The 25,330-nt window shown below is 39.8% G+C and overlaps 1 protein-coding gene across 1 annotated transcript in view; it reads left to right on the forward strand.

Moving 5' to 3' along the window:
- Positions 1 to 6,484: 6,484 nt before the first annotated feature.
- uba7 (ubiquitin-like modifier activating enzyme 7) overlaps positions 6,485 to 25,330 on the forward strand; it is a 48,098-nt gene continuing 29,252 nt past the window's right edge. The window contains exons 1-19 of the mRNA XM_036152100.1: positions 6,485 to 6,808; positions 6,908 to 7,076; positions 8,388 to 8,522; positions 8,687 to 8,793; positions 9,152 to 9,242; positions 9,649 to 9,781; positions 10,001 to 10,098; positions 10,182 to 10,331; positions 11,706 to 11,870; positions 12,465 to 12,569; positions 12,673 to 12,753; positions 13,425 to 13,580; positions 13,839 to 14,004; positions 14,090 to 14,286; positions 14,402 to 14,466; positions 17,521 to 17,731; positions 23,555 to 23,629; positions 24,845 to 25,046; positions 25,134 to 25,216. Coding sequence (XP_036007993.1) covers positions 6,762 to 6,808; positions 6,908 to 7,076; positions 8,388 to 8,522; positions 8,687 to 8,793; positions 9,152 to 9,242; positions 9,649 to 9,781; positions 10,001 to 10,098; positions 10,182 to 10,331; positions 11,706 to 11,870; positions 12,465 to 12,569; positions 12,673 to 12,753; positions 13,425 to 13,580; positions 13,839 to 14,004; positions 14,090 to 14,286; positions 14,402 to 14,466; positions 17,521 to 17,731; positions 23,555 to 23,629; positions 24,845 to 25,046; positions 25,134 to 25,216 — 2,436 coding nt within the window. The 5' untranslated portion in view covers positions 6,485 to 6,761. The remainder of the gene's footprint in view (positions 6,809 to 6,907; positions 7,077 to 8,387; positions 8,523 to 8,686; positions 8,794 to 9,151; positions 9,243 to 9,648; positions 9,782 to 10,000; positions 10,099 to 10,181; positions 10,332 to 11,705; positions 11,871 to 12,464; positions 12,570 to 12,672; positions 12,754 to 13,424; positions 13,581 to 13,838; positions 14,005 to 14,089; positions 14,287 to 14,401; positions 14,467 to 17,520; positions 17,732 to 23,554; positions 23,630 to 24,844; positions 25,047 to 25,133; positions 25,217 to 25,330) is intronic.

Consider the following 25,330-nt stretch of genomic DNA (forward strand, 5'->3'; position numbering starts at 1 on the left):
AGGCGGGTTGAAAAGGTTCCAGCAGCACAGAAAACAGGATTTCTGCCAGAAATGGATTTCTTTCCCATGAGGGATTGGATTTTTGTAGGCAACCTAAGCCAGAAAGTTATGAATGGAATGTTTTCTCTCCCTAAACAGACCCCACTTTTTTTTTTTTAATATAGCCTCTGAAGAAAAGGAAGGCAAGATAGGAGCAAAATGTGCGGTGTTGGGCAAGCTGGAAAAGCGATTTGTGATTTATAATCATCTTGTTTGTATAAAGCAGGCATGAAATGAGCTTTGTGGTGTTTGCTTTTAATTATTCCCTCATATTCCAACTTAATCTAGGAGAGGTCGTTCATTATGAATGACCGAGTGCAAGTGTTATTGACAGCAGAACATCTGATTTAACATCCAAAAGTTAATCATCTATCATTGAATCCAAAGTTCAACAACCATGGACTGCAACCCCTCTGGGAAAATACACTTGTAAAAAAAAAAGGAAAAGAAAATCAGACCACAAACCAAAACATTCCTGAGCTAATTTTGAAAAGGAAATATACGATAAATACTGGGAGACTACTACGTCAAAGAGAGTCAGAACACCCCCCAAAAAAATGCTTGAGTTTGAGAACAGCAAGGTGCGGCACATTGGAACACCTAGATTGTAATTCTAATTAAGTACAAATAAAAAGACAACAGCAGTACGTATACACTGTGGCGACTCGAGCATAGACATAGATGTTGCATCATAAAACTTAAATCTGTAATCATCTTGGGAGTAGAACTTCGTCTCAAGAGGGAGATCCACGTTAAAACAAATCTCCCAGAGGAGCTTTAACTTTTTTTCACAAGTGAATTGTTTTTCCGTGTCTTATTGCAAAAGTATGCGGATCTCCATTTATTAATAGACAGGAACTGTTGAATGTTCAGTAAACCTTCTGGACAAACTACTATCTTCGGCAATAAATCTAGATGCACAAATGTTTTCACCAAGGGATGAATCCATATTTTTTGAGAGAAAAATTAAAATAATTATTTAAAAACGTAATACTGCATTATCATAAAGTTTCAGTTACAATAAATATTATTAAATAAATAGTTTATGTAAGCTGTAAGTACAGAGACATTACTGTCATAGCTGTAATTGTGATCTTTGTCTGAGCTGGTACGATATATAGCTTTATAATATTCTGTGACTCACTGCAGCTCTTCAGCCATTGTTTGAGCAATAACTTCTGATGATGTCTGTTCCTCATTTTATTTTAGAGCCGGCCTTTTGGTTTCCTTCCTTGTATCTCAGGAGGACTTTGTGATCTAATGCAATCGACAGCCAGCAAATAAAAAAAATGGATGGTGGCAGACTTCTGCAGGATGAGTCAGAGAATCTTCAAGGTCGTAGATTTTAACAACTTATATTATGTTTTGAAAAATGCAAAGGGGTTTAAATGTATTTTTACAGAGATTCAAATCATATTTAACAGACACAACTTTTTTTGTCTGAATAAAGGACACAATAATAATAGCAAATAGCCCCACTTATCGATGGCGTTCCTCAAGGATCCATCCTGGTCCCTTTCCTGTTCTGCTTTTTAAATGTTACATTTACAATTTCTACATGATGAAAAAAAAAAGATTTTTTTCTTTTTCAGATGACATCCAATACCCATTGCAGCATTTGCTATGGTGCTTTAACCTTGCCTGCAAGCTGAAGTCTTGTGGTATTTGTGCCACTTTGCTATTCGAAACCGACCCAAAACGGGTCAGCCGATCATGTTGCAGTATTATGGTTTAAGACAGGACATACAGCTGTAACGTAAAAAAAAAAAAATCTAAATCAAATCTAGAGACGGTGCAGTGATCAAACCTAGATGTCTATAAACTTCTTTAAAAAGAGAAAAGCTGCAGAGCCCACAGCCGAGCCAAAATAAACATGACAGCGCTGGAGGACACAAGCGTAGCTGTTGCTATCACATCTGTTTTCCCAGAATCCACGATTGTCACAAGTGTCACTATCCAAATAAGTGGATCTTGACAAACATAACTTGTTTTGGTTTCTTATGGCACCTGCTGCTTACAACACTTTCATTTGATACCATGATTGGCTAAAACCAATCTTTGGTAGGTGGGCAATAGGTGTCACTTTGCCCAATCAGCTCAGAATGTTCTGCTGAATTTCCCCCATAATCTGGCTTGCCAGGTTAGTAGTGTTTATAGCAGAACATAGATTAATTCAAACTTTATCAAAAACGAACCACAATCACACTGAAGTTATTTTATTTGTATGAGCTAACTTTAAAATGACTGCACATCTTTTGCTGTGTTTTTTTGCTTCCTATACTGCGATATTTGTTAAAAACTATTGTTTCTGTGTTTGCAAGTATTCAGATATACTGAAAAAAAATGACATAACCTTTTCACAGTCTGGCAATAAATCAGACGATACCTATATACTATCAAAATGTAAAGTATGCCCAGATATGAAACAAAACTAATTCAAAACATTTGACTTAAGTGAAGGCACACCTGTAGATGCATTTTAAACCAACATCTCATTTACACTATTTTTCACGCCACATCACAAAAAGATCAAAAAGCAATCAGTCATGAGCCACAGGGAAATGAGGCGTGTAATGACATTGGTTGAAAAGCCACTCAGGGAGGAAGATGTCAGTAGTCTCAAAGCAACATAAAAGCATTTTAAAAAGCACTCAGGGGCATGTACCTTTGTTTTTGGAAATAAGCTCTGTGGTTAAGCAGTGAGCTTAAAAGCATGTGAGCACCATCCCTGCTGTGAAGTACAGGAATGGCAGCTTTAAATGTTTTTGGATGTTTTACCACAGATATTGATAAAATAGAAATCATAGTGATCGCTATGGATAATTATCAACAAATTGAAAAATATATTTTAAGTGCAGCCCTGACCATTTTATGCTGTGGCTTAGCGACTTATTTTTAGATACAGAACACACAAACACTGAATTCAAACTCGAACTTTTGTTCAACCAACTTTTTACCAAAACTGCGAATTTTTTTTTTTTTTTTTTTAAAGGAGGTTTAACTCTTTGAAGGGGGCGGGGCTTGGTGACGGAGCGTTCCTGGGTCTGCAATTGTGATTGGTTGAGAGGATGTGATGACTGTAATATTAATCTGCGTAGCTAGAATGTATAAAGTAGGAAAACTGTTACTCTATTGAACTTTTTATTGACCTTTTTATTTTCTATCATCGATAGAGGTTTAGCCTGATGTTGTGTCAGATAGTGAGTAAAAAAGGTTATGTGTTTTGTTTTTTCTTCAATACAGTGTATGTAAATCTCTGTTTCCAGCTGTGCCTCAGCCTTCCCTGGCTCACCTGAATTAAGATGGTGGCTGGGCTCATGCCAATCAAAGGCAACATCTCATACCTCCTGGGTGAAACTGCTGGATCCTCCTGTCACAGACCTGTCCACACACAGTGAAGGACAGGAAAGAGTCTGATTCTATGACAGCACCCTGCTGTCTGTGACCTACTCTTATTTGTGTTGGTCTCTGTTTTTCTCTTCTTAGTTTGCACGCCCTCATTTCAGCTAGTTTGTTATTTACTGAAGTGTATCATGTGTTCTTATACTCTTCGTGTATTCTAAACTTTTGCGACTCCTTTTGAATTGTGGGTTCATAGGACAGGTTTTCTTTTGTACATTTGCTTCTGGCAGACTGATGAAATTAACCATTTAAGTAATAATGTTGCAATACTGGGGTTTTTTTTTTCATCCAAGAAATACTAAAGAGTCCCTAAACTTAGTACTAAAAACTTGGTTACTCAGTTTTTTGTTTTTTTTAGTTTTTGTCTTTATAGCATGCTGATCTATTGACTGGAACACAGTAGGGGACTTTCTGATATTTTAATAAATTTGTTCAAATCTTGAAAGGTTGGGGCTACTTTTTTGTCAGTCAGCAGTTAGGAATCTGTGTAAACAATGATGTTCTTCAAGGCTCTAATCTTGTACTGCTTTAATCGAGCAGATTTACCCCATCCCCCTCCCCTCCAGCTATAGATAAGGCATAGAACATATTAATCATACCTACTGCATGCTGATGACACACGACTCTACATATCTGTTTCACCACCTGAGCACAGTCCTCAGTCACTTTGTAGCTAAGTGTGAGCTGACTGACAATGAGCGGAGTTTCCTTCAATTTATAGCCCTAATCTCCCACTATGCATGTCATAGCACTGCATCAAAAGGCAATTTGGGTCAAACTAAATCTATTGAATGTCTAAATAATTGTTCAAGTTGTTAAGTATGTCAGCAATGTCACAGCAGAGCTGTTGATCTCCTGCGTGTTGCTTAGCTGACGGCTCTGTCTGCTTATGCTTCTCTTCCCTCTCTGCTCTCCAACAACACCCTCCCTCCATCCCCCGTCAGCTGTATAGCTGGGTAAATCCCTCGTCTGCTTTAGAAAAATCGCTTACATTCCAAGTGACAACTCCACTGACAGACTGTGACAAAAAAAAAATGTTTTTTTAAACCCGGAGCTTCTTTTGGACTAGAAAGCTCATGTTTTAGGAACTAAAGGCTGCTTGAATGGCCTTCACAACATTGTGTTGTTTTCAGCTCATGAATCAAAACAGGTTTCTTGGCCTGCCTCTCTGGTGTAATCCTGATCAGGACAGACCTCCTAAGAGTGCCAGAGCTGCACACACCTACAAGGCGGAGCTCATTTGAGCTTTTGATGTCAACACATCGGAAAGCTTTGTGCCACATTTGGGCAAGTCTCTCTTGTGGTCTGTTGTGCGTGGTGTCTTTAACAAGAATGTAAGCTAACATGATCTTTTATTGTTTTTCCACAGATTGTAGGCATATTTGTATTTGTGTGTGTGTGTGTGTGTGTGTGTGTGTGTGTGTGTGTGTGTGTGTGTGTGTGTGTGTGTGTGTGTGTGTGTGTGTGTTGGGGGGGGGGGGCGTTTTGGCAGATGTTTTGGAGGAAATTATGAAACCCTCCACACCTCATCTTGGCTCTAACAAAGCTTGCATTACATCACTGCACATGCATAAAGAAAGCACTTTTTCATTTCTGTTCGTGGCCGCATTATGCTGCATTCACCTGCCAGGCAGTTTAAACAGGTTTAGAAGGACGAAATTAAATATTTTTTGAAAAAGGCATGCATTATAACCACAAAAAAAACATATTTGCATCAGGGTGCATGTATTGCATAAAAATTAAGCTTCAGAATGTAAGAAAACAAAAAAATAAATTAAGAAAATATAATAACACATTGATAAAGTAGGCTTTGGTTTTCTTTAAAAGCTGTGGCAACACCAAAATCCTCAATTCGAATTTAAAAGAGAAGCCAATTTCTGCACCTCCCTGTTAATGCTTCTCAGATGATCTGGAATAGACTAAACTAAATGCTGCCTTCCCCTGTTTAGTATTGGTAGTGGAAGCTCTGGGTTGTTAGGTCTCTTATAACCTGAGGGGGCCTTCATGGTACATACTCGACCAGCAACATTGGGATGTATTGGGCCCAAGACCACACGTTGTTCTATACACCAAGAAGGAGGTTTTAAAACCTCCATCTATCCTTTCAGAAAGACAAAGTCATTACAATGATAAAAGACTGGTGTGTCATTTTCCTGGTGTTGGTCAGGATTCTGGCAGCAGCATTTTGAATGAGACGCTGCTCCCTGATAGATTTCCTTAAAGAACCAGTTAAAAATGCCCATAAAATAATCAGATCTACTAAACATAAAAGCATGAGTTAGTTTTGCTATTCTCTATTTAAATTCTGGCTATCTTTTTAAGATAGAATGTAATTAAGATAGAATGTAACTTTAGTAATGCACTTAATGTGTCGGAACAACATTAAGTACGAATCCATAGCTACATATTAATTTCCAGCATGCTTTTTAGTTTTTATTTATTTATTTATTTTTTTTTGTTTTTTTTGCCTGATTGAGTCTAGTTAGGTACTATATGTTACATTTTTGGGTCAAAAATAATAACTTGTGTCTCTTCTGTATTAAAGATCTTGTCTAGCACGTTCTTTTTCATGAGCAAAACACTAAATGAATGAGCAAGAACATATAAAATGAATTAATATATAAAACTATGTGTATAAATGAGTCTGGACTTGGACAAGCTTTTTTTATTATTATTATATTTATTTAAATTGCTGCATTTTGAGCTGAATGTAAAATCTTCACACCAACGCTATATATTTGAATAAAGCAGACTTTTTTTGTTAAAAATAAAGAAGAAATAAAATCATCTCTAAATCTAACATTAAATATCTAAATATCATTTGCTCAATGATTTTCAGATACCGCAGAAATAGAAAGGCTGCAAAGACACGTGTTGGTGTCTTGCTCTTATAATCAATGTAGTTGGACTTTGGACTTATTTGGTGTTTGTAGACAGGACTAAGTCGAGCACATTAGCAGCTTTCAGATCCACGAACTGAAGCCCGATCTTTTATTTTATTAGCAGAAACAAAAACCTGACTGAGCGCGCCTTGAATTTTATCATTTGTCTCGATCCGCCCCCTAGTGGCCAACATACGACGGCACACACGGAAGGATTTTGTGTAGTGAAGTCACTCCGGGGGAGAAAATCACCTGAAACGAAAGTGAAATACCGGCAGTTTTAAACTCCTGTTTTTCGGATCCCAGCACAGAGCTGCCGATCCTGCTCTGCTCCAGGTTTGGGCTGCCTGCTGGCTTTAGGAAGGCTTTGATCCAGCTCCTTGTCTCTTTGGAAAGTCACGCCGTTTGGTTTCGGACAGGAAACAGAGAGGGATAAACATGGCAGGAACCGGTGAGATCGATGAGGGATTCTACTCCCGGCAGCTGTAAGTGACAATAAGGCTGATGTCCGGTAGGTTATTTTAAACAAAGTGCTTAGCTGATTATCTGTGTGCTTGTTTTTGTTTTTTATCTGGCACACCCAGGTACGTTCTGGGTCATGAGGCGATGCACCGGATGGGCACTGCTGAGGTCCTGATCGCCGGGATGAAGGGGCTGGGAGTGGAAATAGCCAAGAATGTGATTCTGTCCGGAGTCAAGTCTGTCACTGTCCAGGATGAGGGTCAGGCTGAGTGGTCTGACCTGTCATCACAGGTACTAACTAACTAAAGGCTCCTATAGGATGAATAAAAGAAAGGGTTAACTTCCTGCTTGGACTTGTCAGACTGGATTGTTCTGCACGTTTAAATATATGTCTGTGTGGTAGCCTATTCTACTGCTTCAGATAACAGATCTTTAAAAGATCTTCAAAATGTAATGTTCTGTACTAGTACAAAGGTTGATCACTTGGTTTAACATGTGGAAAAAAAAGAAACAGTCAGTGACTGATCAGACCTTTTACTTTCATTATGAGGACATTCTAGACCCACCCATTTGTGTTTTGGTTATCTATCAGCAGCAGGAAAACAGAGCAAAAGAGTGCACATTTCTAAAAGTTAATCTGATCAAGTTCAGTTTTTTTTATTTTATTTATTTACTTATGTGGAGGTAACGTACAATGTAAACAATTCCATCATACAGCACTTTATAAGACAGACCAGCCCAATTTCTAAGCAATCATACACAACCAAATTAAATCCAAGTTAATTCAGTCCAGTTTATTCCAAAACGACCCAGTCAGATTAACACTGAAACAAATGTAGTCCATATTCATCCAATATAAGAAGAATAAAAAAAAAACAGATTCAGATCCAATTATACCATCCCTAATCCTATTGAATTACATCTAATATCATATGTCTGATTTAATTCTGTTGTAAAACAATTAAATTAAGAGCAAATCATTCACCACCCAACTGTAATACAATGAGATTTAGTTTGATTTGCCAGTTTAATCCATTTACAGACGGTTAGAGAGACTGGTTCATCGTGATTATGATACACAATGTAGTTTTTCAATTGAATACAGTCCAGGTTCATTCAGTTGAAATATAAACGTGCTTTGAAGAAAATGTTAAGCCAGTCTCATCTTGGCAGGAGTGCTGTTGTATTTTTTTTCTTTTGCTTTTTTTACCGTTAGTGCTGTTTACAGTGTTTTATCACTTTAATGTCATGTTGTTATCATGTCTTGATTGCTATATGTTTAGTGTTTTACATCTTTGATCTCTCTTGCAAACTTTTATCTCAATGAGTCATTTTCAGGTATGTATTCAAATCTAATTATGTACAACCCAGTGTATTGCTTTTGTGATAAAGTCTAATTCATCTCAGTCACAATTAAATCAGTTCGGTTACGATCCAGTCAGATCCGTTTTGAGATAAGGCAAGTCCGAGCGTTTCTTTGCTTTGCAGAGAGCAGAGCAAATTTGGGCGGAGAGGATTAAAGATAAATCACTTCAAAGGTTATTTAAGAAGAGAGAGAAACACTGAGGCCATTTTGTTTTCACCTTCTTGTTGTTCCTCCAGTTCTTTCTGCAGGAGGCTGATCTCGGTCAGAACCGAGCCACATGTTCCCTCCCGCAACTGTCTGCGTTAAACCCTCATGTGCTTGTGTCAGCCCACACCAGACCCCTGAATGAAGAATTTCTTCTGAAATACCAGGTGTCGTGTTTTAAATAGATACATTAACTGATGATGCATAACGACTTCAGCTTTCAAACTTGTGGCAATGATGGTGCAGGAGAAATACTTTCGCTTTTGAAGAAATGAAAGTCTCTCCATGCAAAACTCTGTAACGTGCAGCTAAACGCTGGCCATTCTTCCAGGTGGTGGTCCTCACTGACTCCTCACTGGATGATCAGAAGCGATTTGGGGATTTCTGCCATGAACGTGGAATCAGGTTCATAGTCGCAGACACAAGGGGGCTCTGCGGGTAAGTGGATCCATGCAGACAGCGTGCAAAGAATTATCAATCAATCGATCAATCAGCTTTATTTCTAAAGCAAAGTTTAAAAATCACATGGGTGACCAAAGTGCTGTACGTTAAAACAAGAAAAGGTTAAAAAAAATAAGTTCAAAACATACACTCACAACATCAAAAGCTAAAAACCAGGTTCATGGCAAGACTATTTTAAAATGCCATACATGACAAGATCACAGTGTATTAAAAGCAAGAAAATAAAAGTGCGTTTTTAAAAGAGATCTAAAAACAGGAACAGAAGAGGCCTGTCTCCAGGACAATTAGTCACAGGAAAAATGATACATGTGTACATTTTGATTTACGTTTGCAGCCAGTTGTTCTGTGATTTTGGAGAGGAGTTTGAGGTCTTGGATCGGGACGGAGAGATGCCTGCAACGCTGATGATTGACCGAATCACCAAGGTACCAACGGCCATATACTTTAAGCAACGATGAGTTGCTGATTTCTTTAGCTTTAGGTCACAACATGATGCCTGATGTGCAGAACAAAGAAATCTAAGTATAAACCAGATTTATCACCACATACAGGCTTACATCAGAGGCAACCTGATTTTCGCTCTTTTTTTTTTTAGAAAACGCTTTTCGACATCTATCCAGGAGTCTTTGTCAATGGGTTGGTGTCGAAACTTCTTCTGAAAAACTGAGCGAAAACCTGTTTGACCCGGATAACTGCATTGATAATCTGACCTTATGATTAAAATGTAACACCTTATTGTCACAGAGCGGTCTCTAAATTAACCAAAATAAGACTTTTGTGATCATTTACTATTGGAATATTCGCCTTTTGATTTGACAACATTTATTTCAGGACAATCCTGGAGTTGTAATCTGTGCAGATGACCAGAAACATGGACTTTGTGACGGCTCTAAAGTTCTTTTCTCTGAGATCCAAGGCATGACAGAGCTAAACAGCATGGCCCCTGTGGAGATCAAAGTCTGCGGTTGGTGTTGCTCAACTAAAGACACTTTGACTTGTCTCGTATTTTCTTAACTGCTGGGGTGATTGCACCAGTTGTGCCCCGTGATACTGCTGAGTCACGTGACATTCCTCTCATGCCTGAGCCTCAGGAGAGGATCGTGGCGAAATGTTGTAGATTCAAAGAGAAATGCTCTTTTCCTTTCTGTCTGTTTTTATTTTATTTTGTCACCTCGATCACCAGGCCAGTATTCCTTCAGCATCTGTGACACGTCCAGCTTTTCGGAGTATGAACGAGGTGGAGTGGTGACTGAAGTTAAGCAGCCTCTCATGCTGAATTTTGTAGGTGTTCACAGATTGAACATTAGCTTTTAAAAGGAAATTTCCCAACAGTAGGTGAAATAATAACCACGTGACTTTTGCAGAAACCACTGAGCGAGGCTCTAAATGACCATCAGCTACTGATTTTGAATGACTATGGAAAAATATCCAGACATAACACTTTGCACCTGGCCTTCCAAGCCCTGCACAGCTTTGTGAAGAAAGAGCAGCGACTCCCTCATCCTTGGTCACAGGTCTGTACAAATATATGATATTGCTGTGAAAAGTACCCCCCCCCCCCATCTTATGCTTCATATCAACAAACAAAGATAACCTTATTTATCAGTTTTTAAAATAATATCTTCTAAAATATATCCAAACCAACCTGGTCCAATGTAAAAAGTCTTTTTTTTTTTTTTTTTGTAACTTTTTGTGAAGCTGATTTCAATATTACTTGCCACAGCCAGCATTATTACAGCCCAGAATCAAGAAATCCCTTAAATACAACCTGTCTGACAAGATAAAGTAGGCTGAAAGGTGTCACAAAGCAACCCAAGCTTGGTTGTAAGTGAACCAAGCCAGAAAACGAGGTTCAGTGGTGAATCTTCCCACGGGGAGCTGGTCTACCAAATTGCTCCCAAGATTACGTCAGTCACTCATCCAGCCGGTCACAATGAGACACTGAATGACATCTAAAGCTCAGCAGGCTCCACTTTGCTCAGCTAAGGTCAGCGTTTATGACTCAACAATAAGAAAGAGACGAGGCAAAAATGGTCCGGTCCAGTCCCAAAAGCACTGCTGACCAAAAGGAAAACAAAGGTCGTTTGAAATAAAGCACCTTGTTGGTCCCCAAGACTTTTTGGAAAATACTCAGTGGATTTACAAATGATAAATGGATAGATTGTTTTTTTTTTCTTTAATATATTGTCATTTAAAAACTGCATTCTGTATTGACTCAGGTTATCTGATATTTGTCTGATTAAAGTAACATCTTGACTAGTTGCAATTAAATAATTAAAAACAAAATAAATCAGCAGGTGTGGGTTTAATTTTTCACAGCACTTTTTTAGTGCCCTTCAATTCAATGCAATTCAATTTTATTTATATGGCACCAATTCACATCACTTGTCATCTCAAGGCACTTTACAAAGTCAAATTCAGTCAAATCATACAGATTGGTCAAAAAGTTTCCTGTCTAAGGAAACCCAGCAGATTGCATCAAGCAGCATTCACTCCTCCTGAAAGAGCGTAGAGCCACATGGAGAGTCGTCTGCATTGTCCATGGCTTTGCAGCAATCCCTCATACTGAGCATGCGTGAAGTGACAGTGGAGAGGAAAACTCCCCTTTAACAAGAAGGAAAACCAGCAGAACCAGGCTCAGTGTGAACGGTCATCTGCCTCGACCGACTGGGGGTTAGAGAAGATGACTGAACCCTGTGGTACTCCACAAGTATCTAAGGTTTGAAGAAGATTTATTATTAACATGAACAAACTGGAGTCTGTCAGACATATAAGATTTAAACCAGCCTAATGCCTTCCCTTAATCCCTACAGTATGTTCAAATCTTCAGTTTACTTGTTCACTTGACTGTTTCAACACACTTATACTATGTGTTCATGACCTGACAGCCAGATGCAGATTCGCTGCTTAACCTCGTGAAAGAGTTGAATTCGGTCTCAAAGCTGGAGGAACTCGATGAGGCTGCAGTGAGGAGCTTCTCCTACACCGCCCGGGGCGATTTGGCTCCTATGAATGCTTTCTTCGGAGGCCTGGCTGCTCAGGAAGTCATTAAGGTAAACTCAAATATAAAAAGTGAAACCCTCTTCTTTTTTTTTTTTTACATTGTGGTCCTTTAATCCAAAATCTGTTTACACTAAACCAGCTCACACCTGTCATTGGTATGTGATGCAGAGATGCTGGTCCTTTGTGGCATTGATCAGGCTTTTTCTGGTAGATGCAAACTTCTGATCTCCTTTTTAGGTTTGATCAGTAATCAACAATTCTTTTTAAGTGCTATACCTCATAGAATAATAATTAAAAAACAATATGCTGCTGTTTCCTTTCGAGATTGTGGTTTTAAATACAACATAAAGTAAAGGTATGGCAAGGTCCCAGTGTATGCATCAAATCCCATCTCCAGCTTTTTATTGATTTTTATTAAGCTAAAATAAGTGTTTATTACTAAGCTTTGTTCATGTGTTTAGAGATTGAAAATAATGTTAGTTTTTAGTCTTTTTGCATTTAGTGACTAGGAAAAACACATTTTCTATTTGATTTGTCAATCAAAGGAAAATTGATTCCAGTCTCTGTCTAATTTTGCTGATCCTTGTAATCTCCAGTTTTTTGTTTTTTTTGTTGCTTTTTTACATCTTTAAATATTTCTGCAGGCATGCAGTGGAAAATTTACACCTCTACAACAGTGGCTATATTTTGATGCCCTGGAATGTCTCCCTGAAGACGGAGGTTGTCTGGAAGAGAGCTCCTTTTCCTCAGTAAGTCAAATGATTGCTTTAAATTAAATGCTGACCTTGTCAAACAGTCTCCTGACTGATGATTACGCTGTGATTGAGGCTGTTTTATTTATCTCTCTGATAGAGAGGAACGAGGTACGACGCTCAGATCCGGGTCTTCGGGTCAGAGTTTCAGCAGAAGCTCCTGATGCAGAAGTATTTCCTGGTGAGGACAGAATGCGTGTCTGTCCACCAGAGGGCAGACTTTCCACGGGAGATACCCAAACCTCTATTGTTGCTGTGCTTTGATCTGATGTGTGAATGATGGCACATGCAGGAAATGGGATTTGCTTCCTGGCAGTGCAAACCTTTTGCTGCAGAGGTCATTTAAAAATTGCCCAGTCCTTTCTCTGTTTCCTGTGAAAGTGTTATGTTTCCCTGCTGCTCACAGGCTGCATGTTTGTTTTGATTCCCGAGGAGGACAGTGTGTGCTATGTAGGTTTTTTAATTACTGTAAAAGCTGAACACACAACAGCAACAAATTAAACCGGGGCAGCACAATACTAGGAAATTATTGCAATTATTTAGTTTTTTTCTGTCATCTGTTTCTGTGAGATAGATGATATAGTCTTGGTCACCAAATTCTATCTCTAAATATCTATAAGTAAACCCAACTGGTCAGATACATTATGGGTGGATAGAGCATGAATGAGTGGCACTTAATATAAGGTAATGTAATACAAAACACTGCAGTGAAACAGTCTTTTGATCGCTCTGCACATTGATATTTCAATCATAAATTAATTTGTTGTGCAGCTCTAAATGAAAAAAGCTTCCTGCAGTTTAGTGTTAAAAAGTCTCCCCTGTGTTTTTTAATTTATTTTTATTTTTTTTAAGGTGGGAGCAGGTGCCATCGGCTGTGAGCTGCTTAAAAACTTTGCCCTCATTGGGCTCGGTGCCGGAGAAGAAGGCCACATCACTGTAACGGACATGGACTACATTGAAAGATCCAACCTGAATCGGCAGTTTCTGTTCAGATCGAAGGATATTGGGGTGAGAAATCTCACCAAATTGTCTAAGAACCAGACATTTGCATATGTGAATGATTGGTCTAATTTGATCCGTATTAGGGGGAACTGTCTGCAGGCTTCTCTCCAAGGATTGTTTGAGAGTTTCTCTCAGATTACACATAACTTTTATGTAAAATCGCCCATATCGCGTCTCCATTAAGTTCTTCATTTACCCATCATGTCTTTTTATTTCCCTTATGTGACGGACACGTCTCCTTTCTGCTCATGTCTCCACAAACAGAAACCCAAATCAGAGGTTGCAGCCAAAGCGGTGGCCGGGATGAACCCACAGATTAATATCACCGCTCACCAGAACCGTCTGGACCCTGACAGCGAGGGCGTGTATGACTACAGCTTCTTCATGGGCCTGGATGGCGTGGCCGCGGCCCTCGATAACGTGGAAGCTAGTAAAGGAGAATTTGATCTCTCATTACCACAATGTTTAAAATGAGTTTGGGTTTTTTTCTTCATTCTTGTTTTGTGTTTTCTCAGGGGTTTATCTCGATAAGCGCTGTGTTCTGTACCAAAAGCCGATGCTGGAAGGGGGAACTCTAGGAAGCAAAGGTCACACTCTGGTGGTGGTGCCTCATCTGACAGAGTCTTATGGACCGGCCAAAACGAGCTCTGGTAACGGCATCCCACTGTGCACGCTGAAGAATTTCCCGCATCGGATTGAGCACACACTACAGGTACAGAACCCAGCTCCTCGGCTTTGCGTGTGCCTTTAAGGGTGAAATTCGTTATTCAGATGAATGACAGTTAAGCCACAGCTGTGTCAACTAAGTTAACATGTTTTCGTTTCAGTGGGCCAGGGACCAGTTTGAGGGACTGTTTAAACAAACCCCTGAAAACGTGAATCACTTCTTGAGGTGAGGCAAGACTCCACCTTCACTGGATCTAATTGGAGTTCAAAACAAGAGCTGAGTCCACAGACCGGGTTCAGGAGCCTTCCTAGTTCTTTTGACGAACACCTGGGAAGACGTTTTTTGCTAACTTACTGAAATAGCATAGAAGGCTTTTATTGTCATTATACAACGCTGCACTGCCACTGCGTGGTGCAAGAAATAAGATCATGTTTAATAAAAGCACACAATTAAAACAACAGGTTCAAAATAAAATGAAAATATAAGCGTATATACGCACACATACGTAAACATGTACACACAAAGTATCTGCATGTATAAATGTAGATTGTGTGTGTGTGTGTGTATGTATATATATATATATATATATATATATATATATATATATATATATATATATATATATATATATATATATATATATATATATAGAGAGAGAGAGATAGATAGATAGATAGATATATAGATATAGATAGAGAGAGAGAGACATACACCCATATATAACTAGCAATATGGGTACAGTACATGTCAATAAAATATTATACACCTTTGCTACAAAATGACGAAATGAGGGTATGCCACTTATTATGGAGTGCATGTGTGCAGTATGAACCTCTTAAGACTTTGTCGCATTATAACCGCAAACCTTACTTACATTTATTGGGATTTTATTTGATTGAGCAACACAAAGTGGCACACCATTATGAAATGGAATTAAATGAAATGGTTTTGGATCTTTTTTTTTTACAAGCAGAAATCTAAAAAGTCTGGTTTTCCCAACTCTTTTTCACTGATCCCCCTAAATATAATATACTGTCAACATTAAATAACCATTGTAAATAGAGTCCACATGTAAGGAAAGAGTATGACATGACAACAAATACACCAAGGGATGGCCCCCGCCTAAACTGATAGGCCAGGAAAGTAGAGCACAGAGCTTTAATGGAAACATTTAGATCAAAGCATATCCATGTGTTAGAATGGCCTAGTCAAAGACCAGACATAAAAATAGTTAGGAATTGTGAGGAACTCAACATACAACACCTGAATATTAAGAACTGAATGAAAGCAGATATTCGCAGATGCTCCTCTCCCAATCTGACCGAGCCTCTGCTTTTTTTCCCGACAGGACTGTGGAGAAATGCCAGTCTCTAGATGTGTAAAGCTCGTAGAGAATAAACCCCCAAAATGTGTGCAGTTGTAGTTGCAGCAAATTTTGGGTCTAAAAAATATTGACTCAATGGCTCTCTGTCTGCCATGACATTCTCCTAATAGCTAAAGTAACCTGAGAGTTTATGGTGCCATGTAATGTCACATTGTCTGTTTTACAGCTGTGCTGCTTTCATAGTTTGTCGGTGTTTGAGCTTATTATACAAATAACACCTAATGCACTGAGCTTATCACAAAGCAAGATGACAGAACAAGTAAACATGGACAGTTTTTGGCTTCTAGACCCAAACATTGCGTGAAATCTGAGCCTTGGAGATTCTGTAATCCAGACATGTTTGAAATGTCTTTCTGTCTGTTGTGGGGAGATTTGATGCAATCCCCCCATCACTCTCAGGTACTTACACACTCACACAACTAGAAACTGAAAGATGAATCTCAGTAAAGTTGGGGGTTTTTCCACTCTGCAAATAAAGCCTTCTGGGCATGTTTCCTGTGGACGGTCATCCATATTTCATTGTCCGGGGAATTGTCGCTCATCATAAGTGAGGTCATGGAAATGAGCACTTATGTTTTGTTCCACTGTTGTCCCACCCATGCTGTTACATGCAGAAGTATGACTCTGAAAGTTCCTGTTCAGGCATGTTTATGCGTAAGAGGAGGAAGATCCCCTGTTTCTATGATGCATAGAAGGTAGCGTGGTGTGAGCGGGAACGAATGAGCCCCTGTAAGAGATTGTAGCGAAGCACTGAACTGCACGGCACACGCTCGGTAAACAACGACATCCAGCGGATGTGAGTCAGAAGGAAAGAATCAAAGAAATCCCTTCGTGATTCACAGGTCTGCTGAGTTCATTCTCCCTGATGCTGGATGCAACAGAGCGTCGGCTAAGTTTGTTTTAAACTGCAAATGAATTGGATTAGTTAGAGTTTACATTGTGGACATTGAGATTACAGGATCAAGGCCATGGGGAGAAAAAAAAAAACGTTTGAACTTTAAATCAACAAAGTCTAATGAATCCTGATGGAATTTTATTTGACAGACACAAAGCATGGTACGATTCTAAAGTAAATAGCAAAAAAGATTCAAGTTGGAGTGATTTATTTATTGATTCTTCACAAAAACGTGTTTAAATAGTGAGCAGAGCATTTATATTCAGCTCTGCAGAGTTCCTTTTCAATCTTCAAAGCTTTTTGAGCTAGGTCTTTCTACCAGCTTTGTACATCTAGAGGCTGACGTTTGTTCTCGTTCTTCTCGCCAAAATATCTCAACCTCAGTCAGAATCTATGGAGAGCATCTGTGAAGATCATTTTTAAGTCTTATCACAGATTGCCAACTGTATTTTGATCTATTTTGGTCCATCGTAACAGGTGAACCAGCCTTTATCGTAACGTTACATTGTAGTTCTGGCTGTAATTTTTGGTTTGTTGATCTTTTGGGCGGGGGACTTCTCTCAGCTTCTTATAAAATGCTACTGGATCTCGCTCCATCCATCTTCCCACCAACACTGACCAGGTTCCATCTCCTGCTAAAGAAAATCATCCGCACGGCACGATGCCGCCATTACCATGTTTCACTGTAGGAATTTACTGTTTCCAGGGTGATTTGAAGTGCTATTTTTCCAACCGCACATACAGTTTGGCATATATATATAAAAAGTTTATTCTTTGTTTAAATTAACCAAAACACCTTCTTCCACGTGCCACGAACCAATTGGCAAACCTTAAGCAAGACTTACTTTTAACAATGACTGTCTTCTCCTTCTTGCAGAATGTTTTGCTCCACAGTGTACATTTCTTTTTCTATGTTTTAGCTAGTTGATCTCTGTTGGCGGAGAGTTATAATTTCAGTAAACTTAAGTCTCTTATTAAAAGCCTGTACTGTCTCCCGTAGGGATCCAAAGTTCATAGAGCGTACTTTGGCCCATGGTGATGCTGAGGCCCTGGAGATCCTCGGCGGTGTATGGAGCAGCCTTCAGGAGACGGGAGCTGGTGGACAGCGTCCACAGAGCTGGGAGGACTGTGTGAGCTGGGCACGCTGCAAGTGGGAGACTCTGTACAACAACGACATCTGCCAGCTTCTGCACTGTTTCCCTCCAGCAGAGGTAAAATCCCAGTCAGAACAAGTCCTCTACGCACACATAGACATGCAGTTAATGATTAAGGGCACACGGGGGCGCCGTTGTCGTACGCCCTGACTATCTGTATTGGCCTTTTAAACACTGCATTGAGAGTTTTGCTCAAAAGCAACACAGTCGGTGTTGCATCTGTACTTTATGGGCAGCTGGAGCAAATATAACTAGACTAGTAAAAAGCCAACGCTGATAAATATCTCAGTGGTCTCAAAGGGATTCTGAGGGGTTTAAGCATTCAGACAGAGCGATGCCACGCCTGGTGTGTGTGTGTGTGTGTGTGTGTGGAGGTCATCACAGATCAGTATCAACCCAAACAACCCCCCACCAACACCAATGTCTGACCCCCAGTTCCTGAAAGTGGCCATGTCATGCTATCGGTGACTCTCCTGCGCAGTTATGGAAATCCCTCTGGCCTCTTTTTCTTTCCCCTTACGTCTACCTAAATATTTGTAGAAGTGTGGAGAATTTCCTGAGCATCTATTTAGAAAAGCAGAACTTTTCTGGCTTCATATCTTTATTGACTTACACAACAGTCACAAAACCCAATCCTGCCAGCGGTAATCATTCCTGCTGCTGGGTGTTGTTCTCTTTTTTTCTTCCCCCCTCATGTTTAACCTGCCCAACACTTATAGGCCCATTGTTCTCGTGGAAAGTCGCTTGTTACCACAGACTTACTGAGGAACTACGATAAGGTGAATAATGTCAGTTATCTGTCACAAGCCAGCCTGACAAATACTGGTCATAGATAACCATACACATCATGTAGCAGCCAATACTGGTCGGTGGCCTTCACTCACAGCTCTATAAGGCCATATGACAACGTATCAGGCTGGACTTTCAAGCTTCAGTTTAGGATTTTATGCAATATAAGCAAACAGCTATACTCCATCCTATGTGTTGAACGTTTAAGCATTGTTTTGCTGAGATCAACCGCAAAACATGCACCTGTTTACATCTGAAAATAGGAGCTGAATTTTAAGCTTAAATGAAATGCCTGCAGTCATCAAAAAAACCAAAAGTTATGCAATCAAGCACTAAAACAGACAGAAAAGAAAACATGGAATGCCTAAAAGTGCTGTTTTGCTTTGACGTAAGTGATTTTGGTTATTATCAAGAAATCCCTGGAAAATGGCTAGATATCAGCTCTTAGGAGCTATCTTTGTTGTTATCATTATATTTGACCAACAAAAAAATTACCTTTAGGTACAATGGACATCAAAATGAAAAAGAAAGTGAAGAAAGCATTAGTGGTCTAATAAATTTATCAATAGCTGTATATCCAGTTTTGAGAATGTTTTTCCCAACATACAGCTCCCTCCTTAAATATTGGCAACCCTAAAAAAAAGCCTGTAATTAATTCATCTTCTGTTGTAGTAGCATAATGTCACACTAAGAAAGTTCTTCCAGAGTGATCAGAGTGATTATGTGATGACCTCCCCTTCCTAAATCCTCAGTGTGCAGGTTGAAAAGATAAACACATCTAACTTGAATGGCATGTTCTCTTGTCTTTCCCATTTTGAAGAGCAATCAAGAGAGACAGGCCTGTCTGTCACATGGAGATAGTCGACTTGCACTTAAATTTGATCACAGTATTTTATGGCAAGGATTTTTTTTGTATTCATTGCAGCATTTTTCTGCATTAGATTATGGCTATGTCTGAATGTCACTGCAAATAGCAGGGGCCACACAACCAGTCCCTAAAAGATTGCCTTAAACATTTTTTAAAGAGGTCACCTCAGTACACCGATTACATTAAGTAGTGTCATTTTACCACTAAACAGGACACAATAACTGCATTTATTTACATTTTTTAATATGTTAATAGTTATTCTTGCTCTAGTGAAACCTACATTTGAAAAACAAAATATGGGAAGTAGCAATTCAAACTATACAGTCAATTTTTTTGAGTTTGCAATGTCATTATTTAAATCACAGTAACTTTTTTCCTAGTATCGTGAAAATGAGACAATAATTGTTAATCTCTAGGGTTACATCATATTTGTACCCCAGGGAAAACAGGAAGTCTTGGATTACTGAACAAAAGTTCCACACCACTGGTCAACTTAAAAAAGTGAAGTATAAATGTATTTAAATATGCTTCACTTAGGTTTATTTTATTGAATTTGTTTGGCATCCCACACTTAACAGTGAATGATGCATTTTTAATTCTCAAAGGTTGGGTTTTTCTTAATTTTGCTCTTTCAGATGTTGCTAATGCAAAAATGAGGACTTTATTTTAAAGCTTTTTCTTACACGATGATGTCAGAAGTACCAATAAGTGTGGAGTCTTCTGTAAAATTGAGTTAGGGCAAAGCTTTTAAAACAACATGGCTAAATCAGTGAAAGGTCAGTATATGCATATAAAGAAAATGATAAAAGAAAAATCAGACTTCATAGTAGACAATAGAAGTGCTATTTCTCCTCATAACTGTATTGTAGTAAGAGTTAAGACTAAACTTGAGGACAGATGCTGACATGTAGTTCATTGGTATTAAGGTTGTTTTCCTGTAATAATCTTATGGGATAACTGACTTACAGCTTTTTATATACAAGTTGCAAAACTTAGTGCCAATAGTTTATGTAGTTTTGTGTTGCAGCTGTTAGACCCATTAACAATAATAAAGACCACATTTTTAAATGTCAGAGTTGTCCATTCTTTGTGTGTGTGCATTACATTTAGTTTGTGCTCAAAGTTTACTTATAGTTAAATTTACAGAAGGACATGGGCCTTCAGGGGGACAACATTATAATACAGGCTTTATCTTTTTAAAGAGAAGTCCTTGATTCTGAAACGGCCTTCAGCTTTTGATCCCTGTTGCTGCAATAGAAAGCCCTCCTGCAGGGAAATCTGGAACGGCCAGAAAAACACTCTCTCTGTCTCCACTTGTGGACCATTTGGCAACATCAAAGCTGCCAAACCTTTTGTTCTTCTATCAGACTGACAAACTGTGTCCCAGTCAACACTCAGTTGATAATAATAGTACTAATAGTAGTCTGGTGTTGCATGTAATATGCACCGAATCTAGGGAATTAATTATCTAAATAGAAACATGCTGGCAGAAAGACACCAGAAAGCAACTCATCATTAAAAAAAATAAATAAATTCAAAAACAGTAGAAAAGACAATCATGGACATCTATCTGACTGGAAAGGCTTAAAACATAATGTCTTAGACACCAGCGTGCCAATGTGGGGGAGTGGTGACCTAGTGCTTAGAGCATTGTCCCGGAGGTTCCGGGCTCAACTCCCACAGACTGCCACTCTGGGTCCCTGAGCAAGACCCTTAACCCCAGAATGCTCCCCGGGCGCCGCAAAGTGGCAGCCCACTGCTCCCCAAGGGGATGGGTTAAATGCAGAGAACAAATTTCATTGGAATCTATGTTGCAATGACAATAAAAAATTTTATATTATATTATATTATATTATATTATATTATATTATATTATATTATATTATATTATATTATATTATATTATATTATATTATATTATATTGTATTGTATTGTGTGGGAGCCAAAATCCAAAGCTGGAAAAAAGCATGCAACAGTGGTGAACCTTCCCAGGAGAGGCTGGCCAACCAACATTAATCCAGGAGAGCAACAGCAATTCAGCCAGGAGGTCAGAAAACAACACAGAATAACATCCAAAGCTTTGCATCGTGAGCGCTGCTTCAGTTAAGGTCAATTTTCAAGATTTAACAATAACAAAGAGAAGCTGGGCAAAATGACAACATGGGAGAGTTCTAGGGCCAAAGCAACTTCTGACCAAAAATAACAGAAAGGTCTCCTAGTTGCTAAAAACATCTGAATGAGCAAAATGAGAATCAGAATTATTAGCCATGATTGGGCATGATCAAGGAATCTGACTTTAGTCACAGCATAAGAAACTATGTTTTTTTTTTATGTATTAGACCTGAGGCATGAATATATAAGCAGTGGTATGATCTTCAAGAAAGAAGATATTCTGTAGAGTGACGAGACAAAAATGGAGGTTTTTGGAAGGCGTGTGTCTCGTTACGTCTCACCTGAAACAAACATTTCAGAAACAGACAATCATACAGGCAGTCAAAAATGACGGTGGTGGTAGTGTTAGTGTTTGAGGCTGCTTTACTTTCTCATGACCCTTACGACTTGCCATAATTGACAGTATCATCCATTTTTCTCTCTACCAGAAACCCCTGCAGGAGCATGTCCAGCTGTCAGTATATGGGGCCTTAAGCCCAGTCACACGTTGGTTATGCAGCAGGACAATGATGCCGAACCCAGCGGGAAGGCCACCTCTGAATGATTAGAAAAAAGGAAAATTAGGTGTTGGAGTGGCCTAGCCAAAGTTTCAACTCTAATCAGATTTAGGTACTTTAGTGTGACCTTAAACACACCGGTCATACTTGAAAACCCACCGTGGCAAAGGAGAGCTCGTCACAATAACTCAGTGGTGATGTTACAGACTCGTTGCCATTTATCACAGGCTCATAATGTCAGTTGTTGCTCCTTAAGGTGGCTCAGCTAGTCTTTGAATTAAGGGCGCAATTACTTGTTTCGGATTGCTTTTTTCTCTCTTGAATGAAATTGTTATTTGAAAACAGCTTTCTGTATTTAATCAGGTCATATCTTTCCAAAGTTAAAATTTGTTTCAAATATTTAAGTGTGACAAAAATGCAAAAACTGAAGAAATTTGTAAAGAAAGGGGGCAAATATTCTCTCACAACACTATGTTTACGAATGCAAAGCTTGGCCACTGCAGAAATATCAGTCAGGAATTGTTCAATATTTATGTTTTTACATTTAAAGAAATCGGGGAATCTGGAAATTTGAGCCAGGAAAGGTATTAAATTCAACAAAGAGGAATAGAAACCCTGCACAGCTTTCTGACTCAATGCTGTGGTTTGCTAACCTGACAACAGCCAGCTGCATGTATCGCTCCGCCTAGCTCCACTCACATACATCTGGGACATCGCTCATTGAAAATGATTTCCCCAACCAAATTTTTGGTCTGGCCAATCAGGACGCAGGGCGGGTGTTTCATGGATGTGACGTAGTGGAGAAGCCACCGTGAGATTCCAACAACAATGGCGGCTCGCATCGAGGAAGCAAGCGTTAGCATTGATGCTGCTATTTCTTCCGTGTTGTCCAATCTACCTAATATTGTTTCATCAAAAGAACATCAGAGAACGGCTCGGGCGGTCAGCCCGGGATCGACTCCGACCCGCGGCGCTTTGCCGCCTGTCTTCCCCCCTCTTCTTAGCTTCGGTGTGACCACTACAGTGTTTCCCGCAGGAATTTGCTTCTGCGAGGCGGACCGGCTCGCGGAGCGGGGGGGGGTGGACGACACGTTTTCCGCGGACCGGCTCGCGGAGCGGGAGGGGGGGGTGGACGACACGTTTTCCGCGGCCGCCTCGCCAAGATAGCGCTGCGGGAAACCCTGCACTACAGCCGCAAACACATAAAAAAAAAAAAAAAAAATTGTTTTTTTTTTTCCGCGTCGGTCTCATCAGCGTCACGGGTTAGCTTCGGTGTGAGTGGTTGAAATAACACGTCGATAAAGATGACAGACAAGTGGCTTATCCAATCATATGCAAGGAGTTTTGATAAGGCCCAGGCTTCAGTAAAGGCAATTCCTATGGCCGTGTCCCAGATGTATGTGAGTGGAGCTAGGCGGAGCGATACATGCAGCTGGCTGTTGTCAGGTTAGTGGTTTGCTCTGCATTCTAATGAAGTGCAGGACATATAACCTAAATCCACCAATATTTGAAAGCTGTTCATAATTGTGATTTTCTTCTTTTCCCCCTTTAAGGTGACTGCCAGTGGTTTGCCCTTTTGGTCTGGAACCAAGAGATGCCCTCATCCACTGACATTCGACCCCAACAATGTGAGTAGAGTCTGACCCAACTCAAAACCTACAGCTAACTGCTGGAAGTAACAGAAACAAAATGCTTGTGTATTTTTCAGAGCCGTTCACATTCCCAGTTTATCTTGTCTGATAGTCCCCTTAAAGAGACTATCTGAGCTACAGATGCACGGTAAAAGATAATGACCTGCTGTCCACGCACACTGACATACTTGATAACAAAGCTGTTAATTTGTCTGACAATTAACCCGCCACAGTACAAACATCAGAGAGCAATAGTGGACTTCTAGCAACGAAAACATGCAAAATGTGACCAAAAGTGGGATGAATGGCTGCTAAAACCTCATTTCATTGCTGACAGCTCTGCTTCCTACTGAATGGTAATGAGCATTGTGCGTTAATGAAAGGATGGACTGTGGAAGAAGTTAAGCTAGGGGAGACAGTGGGCACTGCAAAAACGGATCTAAAAATAAGTAAAATGATCTTAAAGTTAGTGTAGTTATCCTTGATTTGAGCAGGTAAATATAGATTATCTGCCAATGGAACGAGTATTTTTACCCCTAAAATAAGATAATTAGACATCCTACACTTGAAATAAGATGATGGAGATGAATTGTTCCTATTTTAATTGCAAAAATCTTATTCCATTGGAAAATAATCTTATTTACCTGCTCAAATGAAGGACAAATACACTGATTTTAAGAACATTTGACTTATTTCTAGTTCCGTTTTTACAGTGGGATGCCTCGGGAAAATGGTCTGCTGGAAAACTCGGGCCAGGCCATCCATGTTGACACGCGCCACCTACCTAAGCGCTGTTGTAGACTTGGTACACCCTCATTCAGGTGGTGTTCCCTGATGGCCATAGCCTCTTCCAGATAGTTAGTGTTCTCAAAGCGACATTGGTTCAGACAGGATTTGAGGAGCACAACAACAAGTTAGATGAGTTTATATGTCCCTTCAGATTCTTAGGATCTCATTGCCTTTGAGCACCTGTGGGATGTGCTGGAAAGACGCGTTCGGTCCAAGGAGGTCGCACCTTGCAAATTACAGGACCTACTTAAAGCATCTGCCGCTAACGCCTCGGTGCTAGATAGCATCAGACCCTTTCAGGCGTCTATGGAGTCAGACTAAAATTTTATGACTGTTTCGGCAGCAGAGGTGGGAACAAAACCCTTTTAATGTTATGTCTGATAGTTGTTGTTTTTTTGGTTGCATTCGGATTGTGTGTTTCAGACAACCCACATGGAGTTTGTGATGGCAGCAGCTAACCTATACGGGCAGATCTACGGGATCAAAGGGACAAGAGACGTCGCCGCAATCAGACAGACCTTAGAGAAAGTCCAGGTTCCAGCCTTCAGTCCCAAGTCCTCCGTAAAAATTCACCTCACCGACAAGGAGATGGAGGAGGACAGGAAAAAGGAGGCCGATGACACTGGTAAGTTAGCTTCCGGTGCTTTTGATTCGTTTCCACCGTTGAACGTAATCGCCCCGCATCCTCGGCTACTTTCTGTCTCCTCCGCAGACAAAGCCCGACTCGCAGAGCTGAAAGGAAAGTTGTCCTCGCTGAAGGGCTCGGGTCAGATGTACCCCGTTGACTTTGAGAAGGTAGGTCGGTGGGTACAATGATACCTCTGCTGCATGCTTTGGAGAGGCTGCAGACAGTGACAGTGTGGCGACTGAGCCTTAGCAGGGAGCAGCACTTAAATCTATAGGTGCTTT

This window comes from Fundulus heteroclitus, chromosome 20 (assembly GCF_011125445.2).
Source record: "Fundulus heteroclitus isolate FHET01 chromosome 20, MU-UCD_Fhet_4.1, whole genome shotgun sequence".
In the NCBI taxonomy this organism is placed as follows: Eukaryota; Metazoa; Chordata; class Actinopteri; order Cyprinodontiformes; family Fundulidae; genus Fundulus; species Fundulus heteroclitus.